This window comes from Mobula birostris, chromosome 14 (assembly GCF_030028105.1).
Source record: "Mobula birostris isolate sMobBir1 chromosome 14, sMobBir1.hap1, whole genome shotgun sequence".
Classification (NCBI taxonomy): Eukaryota; Metazoa; Chordata; class Chondrichthyes; order Myliobatiformes; family Myliobatidae; genus Mobula; species Mobula birostris.
This window is the reverse complement of record NC_092383.1, coordinates 64991640-65019197: the sequence shown is the minus strand read 5'-3', so window position 1 is coordinate 65019197 and position 27558 is coordinate 64991640. Positions and strand designations below refer to the sequence as shown.

Sequence of the window (27558 nt, the reverse complement as noted above, 5' to 3'; positions counted from 1 at the left end):
ATTCATCTAACGTAGTGTAACTGCTACATGCATTCAAATAGACAGTTAATCTTTAATTTGTTTTAAACCCATTTTAGGTAACTCTTGATTTGCTCTGTACTGCATACTTGGGTTTAACATTTCCCACCCCAGCCCTTCACATTTTGCTTGACAATTTGTCATTCACAAACATCGCTCTCTTATTTCCAGGAATAATTAGATATCCATTCTTGAAGTCCACTCCAATGCCTGTCCTATTTAGTTTAAAGCCTTATCTACAACCAATTTATGCAACCACCATTGAGCCGAAATCACTGTGAATTTATGGCAGTGGCAAGTCATCTAAATTCCAGAGGTTACCGGGTAGATACCAACATACCAAACAGCAATGAACTCTGCAACTCTGCTCCTTTTGTTTCTGAGAAGAACAACTGAGGAGGCACCTCTAGCACAATCTCTTTCCCCCAAAGTGCTCCAAAACCACTGGAAAGATAAGGGTTAATATCCCAGGTCAACATCCCTATCAGAGCAATACTGAGGTCCTAATTACACTTGGATTGGCTCCAATGGGAGAGCTACATTACTCACAAGCTGACCAGGTACCCAAAAGTACACATCCTATTCCAAGCTGTCACATATATATAAAAAAAATCAGGTGGAGGCAGCAAGACTTAAGGACATCTTCAATGCCCTGTAGAGGAGATAAAAAGCAGCCCCTCTGACCCTGGGAATCCTTAACCCATGCACACTTATGTGGAGAAGGCAGACTTGGGATGGTGCTGACATCACCAAGTATATGCATCAAATTGCAGGAGCACAACACCTCACAAGCTACTGACTTGCTTGTCCTGTCAGGCACCGCCGTCCCATTTGTGCTGGAATATGTAGGTCTCAGATTGATGTCCTCAGTCACCTGAGAACCAGATTGGAAGCAATCATCAATCATAAGGGATCACCTACAAGCAAAGAAAAAAGGCAACCTGCTCTCTAATTCACTGATGTTGCACTAGTTCAGATTTCTGTGTGAAATTCTTCACTAGCCATCTGATTTTCAGTTGTGTGGCCATTAAGGGTTATTAGATTAGATTAGATTCAACTTTATTGTCATTGTGCCGAGTACAGATACAAAGCCAATGAAATACATTTAGCATCTGACCAGAAATGCAAAGAATAATGCTATTTACAAAATAACTGCGAATTTAAAAAGTGCTATAGCACACAAATATAAAAGTACTGAGACAGTACAATATGGATGCAATACTAGTTAGCGCTGTGATGAGAGGTTCAGCAGTGTCACAGCCTCAGGGAAGAAGCTGTTCCTGTGCCTGCTGGTGTGGGAGCGGAGGTTCTTGTAGTGCCCGGATGGGAGGAGAGTAAAAAGTCCGTGGTTAGGGTGAGATGCATCCCTAATAATGCTTTTTGCCCTGCCCAGGCAGCGTTTATGGTAAATGTTCTCAATGGTGGGCAATTGGGTGCCGATAATCCCATGGGAAGTTTTCACCACACGCTGGAGTGCTTTGCGGAACGATACAGGACAATTGCCATACCACACTGAGATGTAGTTGGTGAGTGTGCTCTCAATGGTACAGCAGAAAAAGTCCATCAGTTATGTCTTATTGCACAGCGCTGAAAAAACTAGTTCAGAAAACCACTGAAAGAACTTTAAAAGTTATGCCACATCCCTCATTTAAGCAGTGTCCCTGCCAAAACTTATATCGAATTATAATTCAGAAACTTGCGAAATCACTATTTAAGAACAAAAGTAGTATTACAGAAAAAAACTTCATGAAGCTTTAAACCTGTTTGACTCTTTCAAAAGTAAATACTTACCCTGGGTATCTGAGACTTTTCCATTTACAGTAATGGAATTAGTGTTTCTACATCTCACCTGATAAATGCAATAGGCAGATTCCCATCAGAAGAGCAAAAACTTTGCAGTCAATTGGCAGCTTACTGAATTCCGAAAAAATCCACCAGCTGAGTACAGTTGAAAAAAATATAAAGACAGCCAGTTGGCAAGAAATTTTAATTTCTGCAAACGCAAAAATCCAAAAGTTGATAATATATGGCAGGAAGCAAGAGATTCTGATAATGGTGGAAATCCTGAGCAACCCACACAAAATATTGGAGGAACTCAGCAGGCTAGCAACATCAGGGAGGGGAAATGAACAGTTGATATTTCAGGTCGAGACCCTTCACCCGGACTCATAGCCAGGCTTGTGCAAGAAAATGGTAGTGGTGCCATGCAGAACAGCTGGATTTTAAGGACCTGTAATATAGTTTTTCCCACAAATGCTGCCCAGACTGAAAAACATTTCTCTTTTTTTATATTTCAGATTTTCAGCATCTACAAGAGTTTGATATTTGGCTTACTGTTTAAAGAGGATTTAAATGACAACATTTTAAATCAGCGGTCGCCAACCACCGGGCCGTGAGGAAATGATATGATTTGGCGATATGAGTCAGCTGCACCTTTCCTCATTCCCTGTCACGCACTGTTGAGCTTGAACGCACACAAGGTCATTACCCACGCGTCATCCATGTCAGCGCAAGAAGGAGATCAACTCCTCGAGCTTGCAAATGACGGCAGGCTGAAAAGTATGTTTGACATAACACCTCTGCCGGCATTCTGAATCAAAGTCAAGGCTAAATATCCCGAGATAGCCACGAAAGCACTGAAAGCGTTGCTTCCAACATATTTCTGCGAAGCAGAGTTTTCTGCAATGAAAACTAAATTGCGGAATAGACCCCCTTCGAGTATCGCTGTCTCCCATCACCTCTCGATAGGACCGTCTCGTTGCAGGGAAACAAGCCCAGGGCTCCCACTGATTCAGCGATATTGGTGTGTTGCAATGATTTTATATGTTCGTACGGGGAAAATATGTGCTGTGTGTTTAATATCCAAACGTTACTTAAAATGTTATGATGCTATTGACTTACTTATATAACCATGTAACAATTACAGCACGGAAACAGGCCAGCTCTGCCCTTCTAGTCCATGCCGAACGCTACTCTTACCTAGTCCCACTGACCTGCACTCAGCCCATAACCCTCCATTCCTTTCCTGTGTATATACCTATCCAATTTTTCTTTACATGATAATATCGAACCTGCCTCTACCACTTCTACTGGAAGTTCATTCAACACTTACTTCAAGCTCCCCTGATAATTGACTTATCACTATATTCATGCGAGGAAAATATGCGTTGTGTGTTTAATATTAAATTCGTTAGATAAACCCTTTTAGAAACGAAACTGAGTGTATTAGCCACTTATCAGCTATATTGCGGTCTTGATTAACACCCAACCCCCGAACAGAATCGCAAAACAATTTGCAGGGGGAAAAAATAATCGGGAGGCACACACATGTGCATTGGTGCCTGCGCATGGCTTCATGATCATTGTAGTCTTTCAGTGGGTAAATACAACGTATTTGACTGGTAAACAACAGGAATTCTGCAGATGCTGGAAATTCAAGCAACACACATCAAAGTTGCTGGTGAACACAGCAGGCCAGGCAGCACCTCTTCCTAGAGATGCTGCCTGGCCTGCTGCGTTCACCTGCAACTTTGATGTGTGGTATTTGACTGGTACTCTTGTCTGTTGGCAACCCTCCCCCCCACCACCCGGGTCGGCCGGTCCGCAAAAATATTGTCAATATTAAACCGGTCCGCAGTGCAAAAAAGGTTGGGGACCCCTCTTTTAACTAGACCAAAAACACCGGAGGCTAGAAATTCAAAATTTAAAAAAATACTGGAAGCACTCAGCATCAATGGCGATAAGTAAGTCAGTGCTCAGCTCAAGGATTCTTGCTGAGAACTGGAAAAGTGCGAAAGCAAGTGTGCCTTAAGTTGCAAGGGTGGGAGTGGGTGGATAGAACAGAAGGGAAGTCTTATAGAAGTAGAACAATTTCTAAACCAGTAGATAGAAAAGAGAAAACACGAGCTTTAAAAAGTTTCAGTCATATCAGCTGAGCAAGGGAGTGAGTACAGGTATCTGAATTTGTTAAGTTCCAGATAAGTGACCTAAAGACCTGCAGAATGCAGTATTCTCACACAGATTATGAGGTGCTGTCCTTTCATTTATATTGGACATCTTTAACAGCCACATAGAAGGCCAAAAACATATCAAAGTGGAACAGAGAAAATAAAATAAAATGCAACTGGTAACTCAAGCATTGCCTTCATGGACCGGATGAACATAGTCTGCAGTCGCTCTGTTTTGTGCTGTTTTCTCCCCCAGTCTAAATCACATTGCACACATCAAATTGACAAATGAGAGGTGATCTTATTGGACATCGGATTCTAATCAGAATTGAATGAATGCTGAAATAATATCACCCCTTGTAGAGACTACTGATCTGGTTGGTTTCAGAATAAGCTATTACCCATTTAAAATCAAGATGAGAAAGAATTATTTCTTAGAGGTATGAGAACTGAGGCTCACTGAATGTATTAAAGGTAGAGACTGACAGATATTTATGCCAAAAGGGATTAAAGGGGTAAGAGGAAAGATCTAATCAGCCACAATCTTAGTGAAGGACAGAATGAACTTGTGGTACTTTTTGGTCGAATCCTTCTGATCATGTTCTTTATAAAAATATACAACAAACCTAATTAGGGATGCACAAGATGGGTTGGCAAACAAATTTATACTTAGCTTCACTTAAAAGTTCATGTTCAAAATGCTACTTAAATATACACTGGGAAACAGAAGTCGGTGGAAGCACATCTTTGAAGGTGGCAGGTTAAGACAAGGTGACAATTAAGAAAAGCATGTGATTATTTACTTTATTACCAGCAGCAGAGCATGGAATCTAATAAAGCATATAACCTTAGTTAAACATTGGTTGGGCATCAGATGGAAAACCCAAGTACCACAAAGTGCTTATCAACAAGGATTTCAGTTGCATGGAGAAACTTGATTGGGTTTGAACTCTTGAGCAGAGGAGTTCCAGTAGAAACATTCAAAATTGGCAATGATTTTAAAGAGAACAAAAGGAGAAATGGTTTACAATGGTTAAACCTAAATGATATAATCAATGAGAAAAAGTCAATTAAAAAGATTGCTGTGATCACAAATGGATTAACTGAAAACCCAATAAAAGCAGATTTACTCATGTTCAAACAAACTTATACACTTGAAGGGACAAGTATAGGAAGAGATAATGGAATTAACAGAACAACTGTATCAAATAGATTTAAGCATGACAGGCTAAATGGCCTCCGCCTGTCAGGAAAGTTAACAAATTGCAGGAAATAATTTTTTCATGGCCATTGACTTTGTAAAATTGGTGCTGATTCCCAATTTATTACCAAGGGATGAAACTATCTAGTAATATCATGTTAAATGAGCATGGTAAATGTAACAATATTGTAATTGAGGTATGACACATTAAACATTGTCAAGTATGGGAACTTGCAGAGAATATACAAAGATAGGGACCAACATTTTATGCTTTATGAATAAGCATCTGAAGTTTCATTTACATAAAACCTCAAGGATATCACATCACCAGTGTAAATCATATAATATAAAGCAATAATGCACTTTGTAATTTGACAAAAAAAAATCCAGTCAACGATTGTCTTCTGAAATACTGGTGTGTTTTTATTTGTTGGCACAGGTTTATTACAATCTTCAATCTCTTGCCTCACATATGCATCACACTCAAGTCAGGTAAAACAACAAGACATTTCCAGTGACACACTCTCCAGGTGAAGTATAAAGGTTGCATTAAAATGTGAAGGACAGGATAACATGCTGTGTACTTCTTTTTACCAATATGGGCTATTGTAAAAGCCAGCACTTATCCTTTCCATCTAAGGCTTTACACAGGAAAGCACCAAAATTGACACGTATGTACAGTGCATTAATTGCAGGTAAAAGCTGAAAACATTAAGTGGTCATAATCAACTGATTTCATTGGTTTCTTCACCTTTTTATTTTACATATTAACAAGATTTTCATATTTGCTCTTCAGAAGTACAATTCACTACTCAATTTTACTTTGTAACTTAATTTCTCACATTTTCAGGTCGTACTTAAGCACAGTAAAACAGTTGACGACAGCTGTCACTTTTAAATAACACTAGAGAATAGAGGGCAATGTTTCTGAGAAAACTCATTTTTTTTGCTACTCCAGTTTGTTTAACTCCTCACCTTTGAATGAGGATTAGGTGTTTTTTTTGTCACCCTGTGTAAAACATTTTCTAACCTTCAAACCTTTGTTCAACATCTTAAGGAAATCAATTGGGAAAGTATGCAAAGTGAAAGCATATTTACACTGCTCTTTAACTGGGTCAAATGAAGAGATGCACCTAACTTTTCACCAATAAGTTTTTTGTTAAAGACAGCAGCCTTTCCAAAATTAACAAATGTTTTTTTTTCTCCAGCAATGCACCTTGCTAGTGCCACCACACCATGCAAGTTTGAGGATATTTAATGATAATCTTTGGGAGATTCTAGGTTTCTATATTCATGACTTAAAACATAACATTTAAAATAAATCACTTAGATGTGTCGACATGTTTCAAAGTGACCAATATTAGCACTCATTTCAAAAGAAATATTCAAAAGAATATTTCTCAGTTTAAAAAAAAACCAAGACCGCTTATCTTTATAAAAAGGGAAATATACTGTACAGGGTATTTTTGTTCTACATTTGTCAAGTCTAGAGTTGGAATTTAAAAACAAAGTTAATCAGCTTAAGTGCTTAAGCAGTATACAATGTTCTTTTTAAATTGCAAGAATAACAAAAACAATCAAAATTTTAAACACCAAATTCTCAAGTCTTTTAAGACATTGATTTACCTGCAAAAAAAAGAGCATCCTTTTACTCCAGTGTAGAACGATAGGGAGAACAGCACAGAACAGGAGAAAGAAGTTGAGATACAAATGTATTCTGCAATATTGAATATAACCCAAAGCTCCACAGATGACAAGACCCAATATGCATGGCTTGAATTAGTCTTACACGAGTAAAAATGTTTTAAAGGCCTTATTCAACAGTTTGTGTACAAGTTAACAAAAGTGTTATAATGAAATGTGTCTTGAATGTTATTCCACAAAATAATACAAGTCTGTGATCAACCGTTTCTTTGCTTCCATTTGTTTTTCGTAAACAGCAGCGGTGTATGTGATAAGCCAGCAAAAATTTACAAAAGCTGTATATAAAAAGTTGCAGAGAACTAAAACTGGCATCCAATTATCCCTAAATTGAAATCCAAGCCACCTTACAATTAGGAATTCCAAAGGGAAATACCAGGGAGACAATTGGATGCAACACCAGTACCTTAATTTCACAATTCTATCAAAAATATACAATATCTAACAAAAAACCTTACTAGTTATGGCTTTCATCTTCAGCACTATATTATACATCACAATATAAAGTATCGTTATCAACATTGCGCAGGTCTCCATGCAAAATTTATTTATACATATACAATGTATAGTAGCAATCAAACTAGATCAAACATTCTTTCACTGAACACTTTTCAAGTCCATGCCTTTGGGACTTGATGTCCTTGAGTCAATTACTGTGGAGCTCCTCTCAGTCATCTAATACTGGATACTGAACTTTGATTGGCAACAGCATATGTTGAGGCCTTCTCTTCAGATAATGTTGCAACAACAGGAGTTCCATTATTTGCCAAATAGCCTTGTTTGAAGGTTTCAAAGTATGAGGCCTGTACAGGTTTATGACACTGAAGAACTTTAATGGCATCATCTATTTTAAACCATTCCCTTTTCCGCCCTAAATAAAAGGAAACAGATTAAGCATAATTAAGAATTTTTATTGCAAGGATAGTAGAGGAATAAGACAAGTTTTTTTAAAGTTGCAATTTATGAAAGGATTCTGTACAGTGTTCAACTTGGATGTAAGAGTTTAACAGCTTCATAGTTCAGTTGCTCCACATGGACACATTTGTGGTCATGGACATATACTAATTCTTGCTAAATAAGTAAAAAAGCCAAATACTTAGAGGCTTGCCAAAGCAGAAAAAAGAAACTTCATCTAACAGTACTGCACTTCAGAATTTGGGGACACCAGGCTCTGCTTGTAGACTATAATAGAGAAAAAAAATTCAGATTGAATGACATTACTGTCTGGCAGAGGAGGACACAGTCAAGGAAGAACAGACACTCATAAACTGACATCAGCATAGTAACTAAAACTTTCCCACAAGAACCCTAACAGAAATGTGGCTGAGAGACGGGTAGTACTGGCTTAGGATATAGATGCTACAGGTGTGACAGAGGTATAGAGAAATGAGGAGGGGGTGTTGCCTTTTTGATAAGGGAGGATGCAAGAGCAGTGCTTACAGACACCATCCTTGGAGGGTCATTCTGTGAGGTCATACAGGTAGAATTTAGAAACAAAAAAGGAGGAGCATCTGGTGGATAGATAGATAGATAGATGGACATACTTTATTGATCCCGAGGGAAATTGAATTTTGTTACAGTTGCACCAACCAAGAATAGAGTATAAATATAGCAATATAAAACCATAAATAATTAAATAATAAAATGTAAATTACACCAGGTGGAAATAAGTCCAGGACCAGCCTATTGGCTCAGAGTGCCTGACCCTCCAAGGGAGGAGTTGTAAAGTTCGAAGGATCTACATAATAGTCCCATCTCAATAGTCAGCAGGTACCTGAGGAACAGGTGTGTAGAAAAATATGCTCATAACTGTAAGAATACTCAGCAGTGATTGGGTCATCCAGAGTGTTAAGGAACTGGACTGGGTGAAATTTGGGAAATACACTCAGGAAAGATCCTGAGTCTATCTATGGAGGGAATGACTCAGGAAGATGCAATACTGGCCCTTCTCTTGTGAAGCAGCCATTTTGCGAGGAGCTGGCAACAACATTAGGATCAGGTTTTTCTAGTACTTCCAAGCTAGTGGAACTTTTCCCCTTAAAGCTTTTAGGAGATGCAAAGTTCAAAGTAAATTTATTATCAAGGTATATGTTACCACATACTATGTTCACATTCATTTTGTTGCAGGCCTCCACAAGAAAAAAATAGAATTTCCAGAAAACTATACGTAAAGGCTGACAAACAATTTCTGTACAAAACAAACTCTATAAATAAAACGTAATACTGAGAACATGAGTGGTAAAGAGTCCTTGAAATCCTGAGTAAGTAGGTTGGAGAATCAGTTCAGAACAGTGGTGAGTGAAGTTAACCGCGATGGTTCAGGAACCTGATGGTTGTAGGGTAGGACTTCAAAGGCAGGAGTCTCAGGATTGCTATCCGTGCTACATGCTGGTCAGAGCAGGATTAGCAGAATATGTAAAGACAAGTGGTTCTGCAGATGCTGGAAATCCACAACAACACATTAAATGCTAGAGGAACTCAGCAAAATTAGACATGTCTATGGAAGGGAACAGTCAATGTTTAAGGCCAAGACCCTTCATCAGGACTGGAAAGCAAGTGGTAAGAAGCCAGAATAAGTTAGGGAGAGGTGAAGGAGTACAAACTGGCAGGTGTTCAGTGAAGCCAGGTGAGGTGGTAGGGTGGTGGGCTGGATTGAGAAGCAGGGAAGTGATAGGTGGAAAAGGTTAAAAGTTGAAGGACAATGACTCATGGGAGAAAGGGAAGGAGGGAGATAATAGGCAGCTAAAGTAAGGGGTAAGAGGGGAGGCAGAACAGGGAATGCAAAAGGAGAAGCAAGATGGGGAAGAAACTACCAGAAGCTGTAGAAATCGATGTCCATGCCATCGGGTGGAGGCTATCCAGACAGAATATGAAGGTGTTGCTTCTCTCACTAGAGAGTGGCTTCATCATGGTAGCAGAGATGGCCATAGACCGACATGTTGGAATGGGAATAGAGAGTGCAATTAAAATGGTTGCGGATAGAACGAAAATGCTCGACAAAGCAGTTCCCAAATCTATATCTGGTCTCACTGATGCAGAGGAGACCACATTAGGAGCTCCAAATGCAGCAGATGACCATAACAGACTCTGAGGTCAAGTGTTGCTTCATGTGGAAGGATTCTTTGGGATCCTCAATGACGGTGAGGGTAGAGGTGACTGGGCACGTGTAGAACTTGTGCCGCTTGCAGGAATAAGTTCCAGGAGGGAGATCAGTGGGGAGAGAGAGATGGACAGGGAATCACGTAGAGAGTTAACCCTTTGGACAGCAGAGTGGAGGGGCAGGTAAAGATATGCTTAATGGTAGGATCCCGTTGATAATGGCAGACGTTGTATCAAGCACATCATCCTCTACAAAGGCCAAGGGTGGTAAGTAGAGACAAAGGGAACTCTATCCCTGTTATGTTAACAGGAAGCTGTAGTAGGAACAGATGCTTGGTGCAGGTGAGTGCAGCATCAATGGTAGAGGAAGGGAAACACCGTTCTTTAAAGGAGGAGAACAACTGGCCTCATTCTGAGATCTGATATGGTCGAGACAGAAGAAATGATAAAAGGGAATACCATTTTTACAAGTGAGAGTGTGAGAAGAGGTATAGTCAAAATAGCTGAGAGAGCCAGTAGGTAAATTAAAGATATCAGAAGACAAATGGTCTCCAGAGATGGATCAAGTAAATTTGATGGTAGGGTGGAAGTTGGAGGCAAGTTGATGAAATTGACAAGCTCAACATGGGTGCAGAAAGCATTAGCAATACAGTTGTTAATGTAGTGCAGAGAGAGTTAGGGAATGTTAGCAAAGTAGGCTTGGAACATAGACTGTTCAAAGTAGCCGCTGAAAAGGTAGGTTTAGCTGGAGCCCATGGCAACACCTTGGGTTTGGAGAAAATGTGAGGAGCTGTAAGGGAAATTGTTGAGTGCAAGGACCTATTCCGCCAGATGGAGGGTGGTGGTGGAGAGGAACTGGTCAGGTCTGTTGTTTAGAAAGAACTAGAAAACTTTAAGGCTTTCATGATGGGGAAGAGAAGTGTATAGGGTCTGGACATCCATAGTGAAAATGAGGCAATCATTTAGTATCATGTAGGAGGGATATGCGGCTTGAGCACTGGTGCAGGAGGGAGGGTTTCACATTCCTGCCTGATGAATTGGAACCAGTTCTGGGCGCGATGGAACCAGTATAAACCTGATGGTCTACACCAGGACAGGACTGGGATCAATGTCTATTGCTTGTTCTGTTGGGGAGGTTTAAATTAATATAGCAGGGGAATGGGTATCTGTGCGGAAAGACAGAAAAGCAATGCAGAATCACAGCAAAAGTTAGAAAAGAGAAAAGTAAAAGTCGGGTATCGAAAAGTCAATTGTAAAAGACAAACTACTAGATTCTAAAAGCACAATGACTGTACGGCACCTTGTTTTAAGACCTGTAGTATTCGAAACAAAGACAGTGAATTTGTGGCACAAATCCATACAATGGTTACATTACAGAAACATGGTTGCAGGGTGCAGATAATTGTGCATTAAATATTGGGAAGTGGAGTATCAGGTAATATGGAAGGACAGGCAGGAATGCAAGATAGGTGGGGTAGAGCTCTTAATTAAGGATGAGATCAAGATGATCGATCTAAGAAACAGACTGCTGAATCCACCCGGATTGAGGAGAAAAACATCACTGGTGGGAATTGTCCATAGGTCGCCTATCAACAATTTTAGTGGCATTAATCCAAGAAGTATCTGATGCATGTAAAACTGGAACTCAGTTGTCATGAAGGATTTCAACATGCAAATAAACTGGGCGAATCAAGTTGGTCAAGACAGGCTTGAGGAGTACTTCATAGAAAGCAAGTTGAAGCTTTTTTGCACAGCATATTAAAGAACCTTCTAGAGAACATGCTACCTTGTATCTATCCTGTGCAATGAGATAGGTAAACTTAATCTTATCGTTGGGGCTCCTCTTGGAAAGAATGATCACAGCATGACTGAATTTCTCATGGAGGATACTAGAGTTGATCTAAAACCAGTATAATATACCTAAACAAGAGGGACAGTAAAAGAATCAGGGAGGAGTTGACTGGCAAAACAGGTGGTACAGCAGGACAGTTGAGGAACAGTGGTAAGTTTAGATCTTTCACAGAGGTAATCAAAATGGTAAAAGAAGGTAGGACAGTGGTTGTTTTCTATTTGGGCTTCACAAAGCCTTCAAGATCCCACATAGTTTGGAAGATTATGGTGGGATATTATGTCGCAATTGTACAAGTTATTGGCGACACTATATTGCTGTACGGTGTAAAATTTTGGTCAGGGAACATATGTTTAAACGAGAAAGAATGCAGTAAAGATTTACAAGAATGTTGCCAGCACTAGAGGGCCTCAGTTACAGGGAGTGTTGGCCAGGCTAGATTGTTATTCTCTAGAATGTAGATAAGGGAGAGACCTGGTAGAATCTTAAGCTTGCAACATGATCTGGACCAGCTAGAAAAATGGGCTGAAAAATGGCAGTTGGAATTTAATGCAGCCAAGTGTGAGATGTTGCACTTTACGAGGACAAACCAGGGTAGGACTTACACAGTGAACAGTAGGACACTGAAGAGTGCAGCAGAACAAAGAGATCTGGGAATACAGGTCCATACACAATTCTTTGAAAGTAGCGTTATAGGTAGATAGGGTTGTAAACTTTTGGTACATTGGCCTTAGTATAGATTACAGGAATTGGGATGTCATGTTGAAGTTGCAGAAGACATTGGTGAAGACAAATTTGGAGTATTGTATGCAATTCTAGTCACATACTTACAAGAAAGATATCAATGAGAGAGTACAGAGAAGATTTACAAGGTTGATGCCAGGACTTGAGGACCTGAGTTATAGGGAAAGGTTGAACAGGTTAAGATTTTATTCCCTGGAGCGTAGGAGAATGAGGCGAGATTTGATAGAGGTATCCAAAATTATGAGGGGTATAGATAGGGTTAATGCAATCAGACCTTTTCCTCTGAGGTTGCATGACACCAGAACCAGAGGTAATATGTTAAAGGTGAAAGTGAAATATTTAAGGGGAACCTGAAGGGCATTTTCTTCACTCAAGGAGGGTGCCAAGAGTGTGGAGCAATCTGCTAGAGGAAGTAGTGGATGTGGGTTCAATTTCAACACTTAAGAGAAGTTTGGATAAATACATGGACAGGAGGGGTATGGTAGGCTATGTTCCAAGTGCAGGTTAATGGGACAAGGCAAAACAACTCAGCACAGACTAGATGGGTTGAATGGTCTATTTCTGTGCCATAGCGCTCTATGACTCAGTGTTAAAGTTATGAGAAGCATAGGCAAGGTGGACAGTAGCACCTTGCGGTCCACCAGGTAGGGGTCTTAAACTGGAGTGTGTAGATTTAGGGTCAGAGTGGAAAGATTTCAAATGGACCTGAGGAGCAATTTTTCATGCAGAGGGTGGTGACTATATGGCATGAGCTACAGAGGAAGTGGTTCTGTCAGGAACAAAAGCATCATTTAATCAGCACTTGGATATGTACATGGTGGTGAGGGGCCTGGAGGGATAATGGGGCGAATGCAGGAAATTGGGACTAGCTACGTGGACAAAGTGATTGGCATGGACTCTGGCCAAAGAGCTTGTATCCATGCTGCATTTCTCTGTGACTCTAATATTTCCTCCTGATGCTGAAAATATTCAACCAACCTGAGGCTAAATGGGTCAAACTGCATGCAAAAAAAAAAGGACAAAACTACTCATTTACAACCCTTTTTTTCCCTTAGCCTCTCACCTTAATTGAATGCTGTGGAAATAATTTTAAAAACACAGGCAAGTTAAGTGTCACAGAGCTCTCAGGTCATAATGCAAGATCAATTCTTATGTATACAGTATACAAGTATATAGATTCTATATATTTATATATCATATAATTTATATAAAATATAAATGAACCATAACATTATCAAAGCCTATTAAATCTCTACTTAAAATAAAGACAGTATAAAGAGTTGATAGTTTTGTCTTACCAATATTTACTGAATCTTCCCAATCTTCTAATACTTCTGTTATTACTAGAACATACACATATGTTCTATGTTTTCTGTCTTGATTCTGAAAAATAAAACACTTATTTCACAAATATCAGACATTGGTTTTCCGTGCTATAGAACCATGACTCTATAAAGCACAGTTACAGAAATACGACCTGTGCTTGCTGGGTTAAACCTAGGAGAAACTTCAGACAAGCAATTGCTAGGCTGTCAAGTTTGGAGATTGTGTATTTCATAACACTGGAAAGAAATAGTAAATCAGAGCAATAAGCTTAAATTATCAAATACTGGAACAAAAACACAACACTGCAATAACTCAATGACTCAAGCAGCATCTGCAGAGGCAGAACATTTTGGATCAAGAATCTGCATCAAGACAAAAGGAAGAGTAAAGAAGTGAGAGAAGGCTAGGGCAGAGGCTGGTAGATGATATTTGGAATCAGGTCAGTGGAGGGGGGTGGGTTGTGAGGCTATGATTGGCAAATGGACCAGGTGGGGAATAGTGAACGAAGGGAAAAGAAAATTAAGAAGCGAGTTAAGTATAGGGGGGTGGAGAACATGGACATTATCTGACACTGAAAGATTTAGTGTTCATACCCTTGGGTTGTAAGCTGCCCAATTGGCACACGAAATGTTCTTCCAATTTGTAACTAGTTTCATCACAGCAAAAGAGAAGACTGTGGACACAGTGGTGTGTTTAGAAATGGGGAAGTAAGTTAAAATGGTATGTAAATAGAAGATCGAGATGCCTGTACTGAACAGAGCACAGGTACTCTGCTTAGTCTACACTTGAGTTTTCCCCCATTGTAGAGGAGGCTCAAATTTTCAGCACTGAATGCAACTGAACTAGTTGGAAGAACCGCAGATAAATCTCTGTCCCTACCATCTGCCCATCATTCTCCACACCTCCCATCTCCCAGACACAATCTGGTTCCACCTATCATCTTGTAACTTCGTCCAACCCCTGCCTTGCATTGTGATATGATGGCATTCTTTCTTCTCCTCAGTCCTGATGCAGAGTCTCGACCCGAAACTGTGGACTTACCTCTCGTCATCACAGATGCTGTATGGTCCTGCTGTGCTCTTCAAGCATTGTTTTTCTTTTGCTCCAAATTGCAGCATTTCCAGCTTCTTTTGTCTATGTATTACATACTGTTGTGCATGGACACATTCGGCATGGAAACATGCTATTTGTTCCAGCCATCTTCATTAATTCCCATCTCTTTCACATCCTCTTTGGAAAACCTATAATCTACTACAATGTTTCATATATATATATATATATCTCAAAATAAATTCCCAAATTTGATCAGAAATAAATGCTCAATGATTTAAGTTAACTTGTGCTTTGGTATTGCACACACATGTAAATAAACTACCTTCATATTTTCAGACCAAGTTCAAAATACTGCTAACAATTGAGATTCATGGATCTGTAGACTACATATAATGGATTAAGAGCAGATGTGCCAGTTGCTCCCCAAGGACAGTACCCCAATTTGTCAATACGTGTATTGCAACAAGTATAGATCAGATCTTTGAAGGACAGGCTCGCAAAACAGTAAACAATATAAACAATTCTCACATTTATATAGCTACAAGATTTTTTGACAATTCCAGGGGCTACAACTTGAGAAGCAACATGAAGACATTAGAGGAAAAGTTACTTAAACAGTATCTGCACTGAATAATTAGTGCTATTAGTGGACAGTGGGAACTGGGCTTCTTTCATCTTCAATTAGAGATGTGCAAGTACAGATTTCATCGATGTTTAAAATCCTGAAGGGTTTAGATAAACTGGTGGATATAATTTAACAAATTCTTACAACAAAATTGGATAAATACTTGCAGGAGAAAAAAAAACACCAAGTTATGGGCAAAGGGTGGATTGATGGATCAAACTAAACTCTTTGGGGCAAGTTTTGTTGACTGATTTTTTTAATGTTTCTATTGATTGTTCAATACTGGGAGGACCTGTAAAATCTAACTTGTTTCTGAAGATAAAACTCTTTCTTAGCCTTTGGAACTTTTTTTTGCCCATTAGGCCCAGTCCTTTTTCCCATCAGTTCAAGAATTTGTGCACTTAGGCAAGTACTGGATACTTTATTACATTGCCCATTATCCACATTATTCAATTTGTTCTTAATGTTCTAGCAAAGAGATGATCTGGTTCTTAGTCAATCTGACCCAAACTGCTTCATGATGGTTGTTGATTTTTCAAAGACGACCAATCAATTTTCCTGTTAATTACTGTCATTATGATCACAATTACAAATAGCATAGAAAACAACACATTTTTCTGCAAATATCTGCTAGTTGATGTGCCAACATTAATATGGCTCTTTAAAATTAAAACCTACCTCAAATATTCCTACTAATCTTCCTAATGTCCCTTTGACTCCAGCCTGAAAAATAAATAAGTTTAGTGTTTTAAAACCCATGTCCACTTCTTCAAAAGGAGTTTGAACACTGATCTACAATACCTTTGGAAAACGTAAAAAAGGGCCTCTGCCACATTTTGTTTTTATCCCTAGACATTATGAACTTGCCACCATTATTCATAAAAGACAATGATATTAATAGTAACTTTAGGATAAGTGAGAACCAAGATGTTTCACATGATCAAGGTGTCAATAAAAAAAAAGCATCTCCCGTGCTTTAGTCTTAGTTAAATATTCAAGAGAATACCGTACAAATAAAAAAAAGTCTTGTGTTTGTAACTGCCATACTTGCCATACAGCTCTGGAATACCTGAATATAATTTAAAGGGGAAAAAACTAAAAATATGAAATATAAAAAGGACACAAAGTTGAGCATTACATTAAATTCTTACATGAAGCCCCTTTGCATCCAAATGTGGATTATTCATTGAAACCTACCATATATCAAAGATTTCAGCAATAGAGCAGAGCTAAAGATAAGCAGAAAGGAATAGCAGGGAGAAAAGCAGACTTTAGAAATGACCACTTTTCTAACATCTGATTTTTTTTTTACAACAGAATGCCTTCTAACAAGTAATGTATTTCAGATGGCCATTTCTATAAATTCAATAATACCACTCTCCGAAAACTAGTTGCGCAGAATAGTTCTTTATTTCAGTATAATTCCATGAAATTACAAACTACACTGACATGATGCATTCATTTTAAATTCTGTGATCTAGCCTAGTTAAAAATGTGGCTCTTAAAACTTAGTTCACAACAGGTTCAAGTTGCTAAAAATATTTCAATATGCTTTACATTTTTGATTCATACAGTGTATGCCGGATGGGTGATCACCAATTTTATACTGTTTCCAAAACTCTTCATTATCCTTGACTACTTCTTCCATATAAAGGAAATCATTAAAATTGATTATCGGAAATGTATTGTTACGAGTAATGTTGAAGGCACAAGTTCATAAAGAAACAGCAAAAAAGGTAAAAGTTTCATTTCCACCTTTTAAACTCTTCAAGCCAGAAGACCCAGTTTTGCCACATCTACTTCACAGATACTTTTGCTCTGTGCCATACATTACTTGGGCAAAAACAGGTATTGCTCTTTAAGTGGAAGTGGAGGCTTCCCAGTGTGAATACAAAGTAATGTTCATCTTTTCAGCTTTCAGCATTCAGACTATATATTAAGTGAAAGTGCCATTTACGAATAGAGGCACATCAAATGTTGAAGAATCAGGTTCCTCTATTAGCTGGCCTATATTTACAGAAATAGCTTCCATTCAATTAAAGGTAGCATTAGTGTACTGAACTGTCACTCAGTTCATTGACTCATTCAGACAACAGCTGTGACATCTGTTACAATACACTCTAATGACAGATATATCACTTGTAGAAGCCAAGTACTAATTTAAGTCAATTCCTAACAGCAGGACAGTAAGTATATAAAAAAAATTAAATTGAATTCTTCCTAACATACATATGAAACTATGCAACCTAACCTCACCATTTTGAAAAGATAGGAAAAGTGATAAAGGTCTGGAGGGGGATGAGGACCATCACTGGGTTCCGGCAAACTAGCAACAGAGGAGCGGAAGGCAGTGTGGACAGGGCCAATGAACTTAACCTGTTCTTTAACAGATTTGACAGTGTGGCCCCTGCCCATCCCCCACATGAGCCATCTGTTGTCGGCCTCCAACCAACACATATTCCACTCTCCCCTCCTATCCCTCCTCACAGTCCCCCACTCTGCTCTCATGACTATACCCCTTCCCCACACGAAACCACCACGGTGGACTTCACAGCTCTACAGGTGAGAAGACAGCTGAAACGTCTCAACCCAAGCAAGGCTGCAGGACCGGATGGTGTCAGTACCAGGGTGCTCAAAGCCTGTGCCCCTCAGCTATGTGGAGTACTTCGCCATGTATTCAACCTGAGCCTGAGGCTCTGGAGAGTTCCTGTATGGGCAAGACGTCCTGCCTCGTCCCTGTGCCAAAGACGCCGCGCCCCAGCGGCCTCAATGACTACAGGCCGGTAGCATTGACCTCCCACATCATGAAGACCCTGGACAGACTTGTTCTGGAGCTGCTCCAGCCTATGGTCAGGCCACACTTAGATCCCCTCCAGTTTGCCTACCAGCCCCAACTAGGAGTTGAGGATGCCATCATCTTCCTGCTGAACCGTGTCTACACCCACTTGGACAAGCCAGCGAGCACTGTGAGGGTCATGTTTTTTGACTTCTCCAGTGCATTCAACACCATCCGCCCTGCTCTGCTGGGGGAGCTGACAGCGGTGCAGGTGGATGCTTCCCTGGTATCATGGATTCTTGATTATCTGACTGGCAGACCACAGTGCGTGTGCTTGCAACACTGTGTGTCCGACAGAGTGATCAGCAGCACTGGGGCTCCACAGGGGACTGCCTTGTCTCCCTTTCGCTTCACCATTTACACCTCGGACTTCAACTACTGCACGGAGTCTTGTCATCTTCAGAAATTTTCTGATGACTCCTCCATAGTTGGATGCATCAGCAAGGGAGATGAGGCTGAGTACAGGACTAGGGGAGGAAACTTTGTTACGTGGTATGAGCAGAATTATCTGCAGCTTAATGTGAAAAAGACTAAGGAGCTGGTGGTAGACCTGAGGAGAGATAAGGTACTGGTGACCCCTGTTTCCATCCAGGGGGTCAGTGTGGACATGGTGGAGGATTACAAATACCTGGGGATACGAATTGACAATAAACTGGACTGGTCAAAGAACACTGAGGCTGTCTACAAGAAGGGTCAGAGCCGTCTCTATTCCCTGAGGAGACTGAGGTCCTTTAACATCTGCTGGACGATGCTGAGGATGTTCTACGAGTCTGTGGTGGCCAGTGCTATCATGTTTGCTGTTGTGTGCTGGGGCAGCAGGCTGAGGGTGGCAGACACCAACAGAATCAACAAACTCATTCGTGAGGCCAGTGATGTTGTGGGGATGGAACTGGACTCTCTCACGGTGGTGTCTGAAAACAGGATGCTGTCTAAGTTGCATGCCATCTTGGTCAATGTCTCCCATCTACTACATAATGTACTGGGTGGGCACAGGAGTACATTCAGCCAGAGACTCATTCCTCCGAGATGCAGCACAGAGCGTCATAGGAAGTCATTCCTGCCTGTGGCCATCAAACTTTACAACTCAGACATCCTGAGCCAATAGGCTGGTCCTGGACTTATTTCATAATTTACTGGCATAATTTACATATTACTATTTAACTATTTATGGTTATATTACTATTTATTATTTATGGAGCAACTGTAATGAAAACCGATTTCCTCCGGGATTAATGAAGTATGACTATGACTATGACTAAAGGGTTGTATATAATCTTTGGAGGAGCAACTTGTTTTTGGATCATTCATATCATGTTCCTATAACAAAACATTGAGCAGCAGGATTAATTCAATTTTTCTAGCAGTAAACTGGGTCACAATTAAATACAAAGCACCTGATGGTAATGATTTGAGGCAGTTTATAACAGCACTTTCACTGGAGGCAACAAGGCCACAGCCATCATTTTGGTAAACTTTCCAATCATAAAAGCTCCAACATAGGAAATAATTTGGGTTATAAGGTCAGGCAGCACGTATGAAAAGTAACAGAGTTGACATTTCAGGCCAAGACCCTTCATCAGAGTGTGTTACTCTGGTTTCTAACATCTGCAGAATCTCGTGTTTATGGCTTGCTATACAGAGTTTTCCCTTGTGAGATGAGACCAAGTAGACAAGGTGTATATACATCTAGAGAGTTCAGAACTTGGCAGTGAAGTAGATCAGTAATGATATTGTTGAATGCAGAACAAGCTTGAGTAGCTAGATAGCCTACTCTGTTGTTTTTTAATATTCCAATGCAACATTCACAAATAGCTACAGTTTTATCTACTTTTATTGTCTAGGAAATTGTTTTAAGGACTGAGCTGTTGCTGTACCATTAGGTTTTCCCAAGTGAAAAAGTGCCTTTTAGAAGATTCAAGTATGAGCTATCCACTCATGCAAAAGTTAGACCTTGCCATTGAGCTTTTACTACAAATAGGAAATTATAAACACACACACACACACACACACACACACACACACACACACACACACAGTGGCATGCAAAAGTTTGGGCACCCCTGATCAAAATTTCTCTTACTGCGAATAGTTGAGTAGAAGATGAACTGATCTCCAAAAGTCTAAAGCTAAAGTTGAAACATTCTTTTCAACATTTTAAGCAAGATTAGTGTATTATTTTTGTTTTGTACAATTTTAGAGTGATAAAAAGGAAAGGAACACCATGCAAATGTTTGGGCAAGAGATTTGAACTCTCAGATAACTTCTACCAAGGTCTCAGAACTTAATTAGCATGTTAGGGCTATGGCTTGTTGACAGCTGTTGTTAGGAAAGGCCAGGTGATGCAAATTTCAAAGCTTTACAAATACCCTGACTCCTCAAACCTTGTCCCAACAATAGGCAGCCATAGGCTCCTCTAAGCAGCTGCCTAGCACTCTGAAAATCAAAATAAGCGATGCCCACAAAGCAGGAGAAGGCTATAAGAATATAGCAAAGCGTTTTCAGGTAGCTGTTTCCTCAGTTCATATTGTAATTAAGAATTAGCAGTTAACAGGAACAGTGGAGGTCAAGATGAGGTCTGGAAGACCAAGAAAACTGTTTGTAGGATTGCTAGAAAGGCAAATCAAAACCCCCATTTGACTGCAAAAGACCTTCAGGAAGATTTGGCAGACTCTGGAGAGGTGGTGCACCGTTCTACAGTACAGCGACACCTGCACAAATATGACCTTCATGGAAGAGTCATCAGAACAAAACCTTTCCTGCGGTCCTCACCACAAAAATCAGCGTCAGAAGTTTGCAAAGGGACATCTAAACAAGCCTGATGCATTTTGGAAACAAGTCCTAGAGTGCTTAAGGAAGTAGCTCAAGAAATAGTGGATGCATTAGTGATAATTTTTCAAAACTCGTTAGATTCTGGACTAGTTCCTGAGGATTGGAGGGTGGCTAATGTAACCCCACTTTTTAAAAAAGGAGGGAGAGAGAAACCGGGGAATTATAGACCGGTTAGCCTAACGTCGGTGGTGGGGAAACTGCTGGAGTCAGTTATCAAAGATGTGATAATAGCACATTTGGAAAGCGGTGAAATCATCGGACAAAGTCAACATGGATTTGTGAAGGGAAAATCATGTCTGACGAATCTCATTGAATTTTTTGAGGATGTAACTAGTAGAGTGGATGGGGGGAACCAGTGGATGTGGTATATTTGGATTTTCAAAAGGCTTTTGACAAGGTCCCACACAGGAGATTAGCGTGCAAACTTAAAGCACATGGTATTGGGGGTAAGGTATTGATGTGGATGGAGAATTGGTTAGCAGACAGGAAGCAAAGAGTGGGAATAAACGGGACCTTTTCAGAATGGCAGGCGGTGACTAGTGGGGTACCGCAAGGCTCAGTGCTGGGACCCCAGTTGTTTACAATATATATTAATGACTTGGATGAGGGAATTAAATGCAGCATCTCCAAGTTTGCAGATGACACGAAGCTGGGTGGCAGTGTTAGCTGTGAGGAGGATGCTAAGAGGATGCAGGGTGACTTGGATAGGTTGGGTGAGTGGGCAAATTCATGGCAGATGCAATTTAATGTGGATAAATGTGAAGTTATCCACTTTGGTAGCAAAAATAGGAAAACAGATTATTATCTGAATGGTGGCCGATTAGGAAAAGGGGAGGTGCAACGAGACCTGGGTGTCATTATACACCAGTCATTGAAAGTGGGCATGCAGGTACAGCAGGCGGTGAAAAAGGCGAATGGTATGCTGGCATTTATAGCGAGAGGATTTGAGTACAGGAGCAGGGAGGTACTACTGCAGTTGTACAAGGCCTTGGTGAGACCACACCTGGAGTATTGTGTGCAGTTTTGGTCCCCTAATCTAAGGAAAGACATCCTTGCCATAGAGGGAGTACAAAGAAGGTTCACCAGATTGATTCCTGGGATGGCAGGACTTTCATATGAAGAAAGACTGGATGAACTGGGCTGGTACTCGTTGGAATTTAGAAGATTGAGGGGGGATCTGATTGAAACGTATAAAATCCTAAAGGGATTGGACAGGCTAGATGCAGGAAGATTGGTCCCGATGTTGGGGAAGTCCAGAACAAGGGGTCACAGTTTGAGGATAAAGGGGAAGCCTTTTAGGACCAAGATTAGGAAAAACTTCTTCACTCAGAGAGTGGTGAATCTGTGGAATTCTCTGCCACAGGAAGCAGTTGAGGCCAGTACATTGGCTATATTTAAGAGGGAGTTAGATATGGCCCTTGTGGCTACGGGGATCAGGGGGTATGGAGGGAAGGCTGGGGCGGGGTTCTGAGTTGGATGATCAGCCATGATCATAATAAATGGCGGTGCAGGCTCGAAGGGCCGAATGGCCTACTCCTGCACCTATTTTCTATGTTTTCTATGTTTCTAAGTCCCGTGAACTGATGAAGTTAAAATAGAACTTTTTGGCTGCAATGAGCAAAGGTATGTTTGGAGAAAAAAGGGTGGAGAATCTCATGAAAAGAACCCCTCTCCAACTGTTAAGCACGGGGGTGGATCGATCATGCTTTGGGCTTATGTTGCACGGGGAATGTTTCACTAGTAGAGGGAAGAATGAATTCAATTAAATACCAGCAAATTCTGGAAGCAAACATCACACCATCTGTAAAAAAAAGCTGAAGATGAAAAGAGGATGGTTTCTACAACAGGATAGTGATCCTAAACACACCTCAGAATCCACAATGGACTACCTCAAGAGGTGCAAGCTGGAGGTTTGGCCATGGCCCTCACAGCCCCCTGACCTAAACATCATCGAGAATCTGCGGATAGACCTCAAAAGAGCAGTGCATGCAAAATAGCTCAAGAATCTCACAGAACTAGAAGCCTTTTGCAAGGAAGAATGGGCGAAAATCCCCCAAACACAAATTGAAAGACTCTTATCTGGCTACAGAAAGCATTTACAAGCTGTGATACTTGCCAAAGGGGGTGTTACTAAGTACTGACCATGCAGGGTGCCCAAACTTTTGCTTCGGGCCCTTTTCCTTTTTTGTTATTTTGAAACTGTAAAAGATGGAAATAAAGAAGTAATCTTGCTTAAAATATTAAAGAAATGAGTCCTCTTTAACTTCATGCCTTTTGGAAATCAGGTAATCTTTTGTGGCCTTCATTTTTCTCCAAAGTAGTTTTTTCTCACCACAATTCAAGATTGTTCAATGCCACTTCCAGTACCCAAATGTAAAGGAGGATGGAGTAATTGTTACTTCGGATCTGACGCAGCGCAAAAAAACCCAGAAGATAATGAATTCATACTAATGTAAGAATCATAATAACATCTCAACAATACACAATACTAATATATAACAAACAAGAGAAAATTTGCAGCTGGATTTTCTTTCCCCAGTCCTGCAAAAGGACCTTGGCCCAAAACGTCAACTGTACTCATTCCCACTGATGTTGTCTGGCCTGCTGAGTTCCTCCAGCATTTTGTGTACGTTTATACATAAGTTAGATTATAAACATAGATTGATCGCACATCCATAAAGTGACACTAGGCTACATATAAAGGTAACTGACAGGAAATAATTCCGTACTGGTGGAGGTGTTGATCAGCTTCACTGCTTGGCGTAAGTAACTATTTTTGAGTCTGGTGATCCTGGTGTGGATGCTATGTAGACTCCTGCCGGATGGGAGTCAGACAAACAATCCATGAGCAAGGTGGGTGGGATCCTTCATGATGTTACTCGCACTTTTCTGTATATATGTCTTTGATCATGGCTGGGCTGGTGCTGTTTGGCAATGTTATCTTTCAATTATCAAAATACAAAAAAAATACCAAAACATCTGTTTAAATATAGTGGTGCAGTCTGCTCAATGTCCCTGCGAGCATATTTACACGTACTGATGTGGGTGGAGGACACAGGAGAGAAGATAATTAAAAAAAAAACATTTAGAAACATTTCAGAAAATATTAAACTTTATCAAAATAACACATGCAAAAGTTCCATATCACTGCACAATCCATAGGTGTGCTATGTTCATGTCTGAGGTAAACAAAAATTCTTTTGTAATACCCAATTACAGACTCTGGGAGGCATGCAAAACCAGAATATTAAATTGCAACATACAGCTGTTATTTTACATCATTCCAAAACCCGGTGAAAGACTTGAACTAATTTTGTCAGTCTTCAAGGCTCGCAGGCACAGACTAAGATGTGTCACTAGGTGACATTAAGTTTGAATGTAGTAGAAAGACAAGACAGTGCAAGTGCTTCAGTTTCAAGACCCCGAAAATTTGGAGCAGCTGGTACGAATAAGGTAGTGTAGTTTATAAGACACAGGAGAAGCTGCTAGAGTTCTATACCACTGATCCAGAGACACTAGTCCAAACCACAAATGCAGAATTAAAATACAAATACAAATGATTTTTAAAAATTGAAACTAAAAACAAGTTAGTCTCAGTAAAAGTAACCTCTGAGATTATTGGCTTGCTGTAAAAACATTTAGTTTCTAGGCATTTCTCAATATGAAAATTTCCATTTAATCCAGACCTTTCAATCATTCCAAATCTATCAATTCAATTGCCTCTCAATTTCCTCCTCCATTCTTCCACTCATTTATCACATGTACATTGAAACATACAGTAAAATGCATAATTTGTGCTAACAACTGAACAATATGATGGGGGCAGCCCACAAGTGTCATCACAGATTTCAGTGCCAACACAGCATGCCCACAACGCTCAGCAGAAGATGGAACACAATAAGCAAAACAAGCCAGTTCCTCCCTTCCGCTCACACACATACATACCCATGCAACCCAAGGATAGGCTGCCTTCGGCCTGCAGCAGACTGGTAGATTCGCAGACATTGGGCTTCAACTCCCACAGCAGACTCACAGAAGCTTGCAGTCTCAGGATGCTGCAGATTGACCTTCGGGGCTTCGATCTTCGGTATCGACCCCAGGCCTTGCTGATGCTGACAATTACGACCCTAGTTGAGAATGCTAAGCTCAATTCAATGCCTATCTAATGAAGTCCAATATCCCAAATGCTTTCTTAATCACATGATCTAACTCAGTGATCCCCAACAACCGGGCCGCAAAGCATGTGCTACCGGGCCACGAGGAAACAATATGATTTGGCGATATGAAATGATACGAGTCAGCTGCACCTTTCCTCGTTCCCTGTCACGCTCACTGTTGGAACCTGAACGCATGCGAGGTCATTAACCACGCGTCATCCACGTTAGGGTGGGAAGAAGATCAACTCCTTAAGCTTGCAAATGATGGTGGGCTGAAAAGTATGTTTGGCATAACATCTCTGCCGGTATTCTGGATCAAAGTCAAGGCTGAATATCTTGAGACAGCCACGAAAGCACTGAAAACGTTGCTTCCATTTCCATCATATCTCTGTGAAGTGGGCTTTTCTAAAATGAATGCAATGAAAACTAAATTGTGGAATAGACTGGACATAAGGAACCCCCTTCGAGTATCGCTGTCTCCCATCACCCCTCGATGGGACTGTCTTGTTGCAGGAAAACAAACCCAGGGCTCCCACTGATTCAGCGATATTGGTGTGCTGCAAAGATTTTGTATATTCATACGGGGAAAATATGTGCTGTGTTTAATATTAAATTCGTTAGATAAGCCCTTTTAGAAACGAAATTGAGTGTATTAACCACTTATAAGTGACTTAGTTGACTTATCACCTATATTCCGGTCGTGATTAACATCACACCACCCCCACCCCCACCGGTTGGCCGGTCCACAAGAGTATTGTCAATATTATACCGGTCCGCGGTGCAAAAAAGGTTGGGTACCCCTGATCTAACTGCACTACCTTTAAGGATCTCTTCATTCATACACCAAGGTTCCTCAATCTTCCCTAGGACCGTACCATTCATGGCTTCTCCAAGCAAGTATTTTAAAACACATCAGCTCACATTTATCAGGATTAAACTTCATCTGTCATATCTCAGCTCATTTTAGCAACGCATCAATATCACCCCGTAGCCTAAGACTACCCTCCACACTGCCAGTAACTCCAACCTCTGTCAACTGTGAACTTGCTTATCATGCGGCTTGAATCCACATCCAAATTTGACTCAGAAAGCTATTAATTTAAATTGTAAGACCAACAGCACAAAGGAAAACCATTGAGATCACAATATTTGTGCCAGCTCAAAGGGACATTTAGTTCCACTTCTACTTTTTTGATCGATTTACAAATTTCAGTTACATCTCCGTTCCCTTTTGAAAGGAACAATTAAACATGATCACAATGCCCTTTTAGACAGTGTATTCCAGTTCACAGTTTTGTACAAAAAGAAAATCACCTTCCACTAGCATTTTTCACTTATCAGATTAAAATTGTCAACGCTATTGAATGCATCTAGTTTATGTTATTGGAAGATTCTTCTGAATTAAAGCAAGTCACAGATGCACATCTCCAGCTGGTTCAAAGGCATAATTTGTAGCTTTTTTCCCTGAAGCTTCATTATCTGTGAGCAGGAATCCCCATATGGTTCAGGGAAAAGAAATTCTTAAGCAGTTCTGGCTACTAATTACCAGAAAAGATTCATGCCCCAAGGAGAGTTTGCAATTAAGCCAGAACCACTCAATTCCTCCCCCAAGGAGTAGTCAAAAACATCATTTACTAAACCTGAATTAGCCAATATTTCTAGCTCCATCAGCAGGAGTTGCCTTTAGGAACTATCACCTTAAGGCCTATGTGTTATAGAAATGCAAGTGAAAGAGCAATGAGATTAATTACAGTAAACAGCAGATGATCCATGTTTGATAATTCAAGAAAAAATGGTTTGACCTTTGGCTCACTAAGTAACGTTTGCTGTGCACTTTTCCCACTCCCAAGGGCCCCCTTCCAACTCACAAGGGCCTATTTCCATGCACCTTTCAAAATTTAACTGGTAAACTGGAAATTTATTACAATCTGTAATGTCACATAAAGCCAATTAAAAGTATGAGAAATATTAATAGACATTTAATAATCTAGAAACTGGCTAGTACAGCAACAGTGAAATTATTGGAATTTTATTGCATATAGTTATTTGGCAGCTGACACTTTAAAACACATCTTGGTTCTTTGCTACGTGAGCTTTGAGATTTTAGTTAAATTAAAGCAGAATTACTCCTAGACAGTCAGGCATGAAGAGCAAGTTGTTTATAATTTTAATA

At 40.2% G+C, this 27558-nt stretch overlaps 1 protein-coding gene across 2 annotated transcripts in view; it reads right to left on the bottom strand.

Moving 5' to 3' along the window:
- Positions 1-5571: 5571 nt before the first annotated feature.
- Positions 5572-27558, bottom strand: part of LOC140209937 (diphosphoinositol polyphosphate phosphohydrolase 1) — an 83692-nt gene continuing 61705 nt past the window's right edge. For both annotated transcript variants that reach the window (XM_072278616.1, XM_072278615.1), the window contains 3 exons: positions 16242-16286; positions 13858-13942; positions 5572-7738 (listed from right to left, as the gene is read on the bottom strand). In XM_072278616.1, coding sequence (XP_072134717.1) covers positions 7539-7738; positions 13858-13942; positions 16242-16286 — 330 coding nt within the window. In that variant the 3' untranslated portion in view covers positions 5572-7538. The remainder of the gene's footprint in view (positions 7739-13857; positions 13943-16241; positions 16287-27558) is intronic.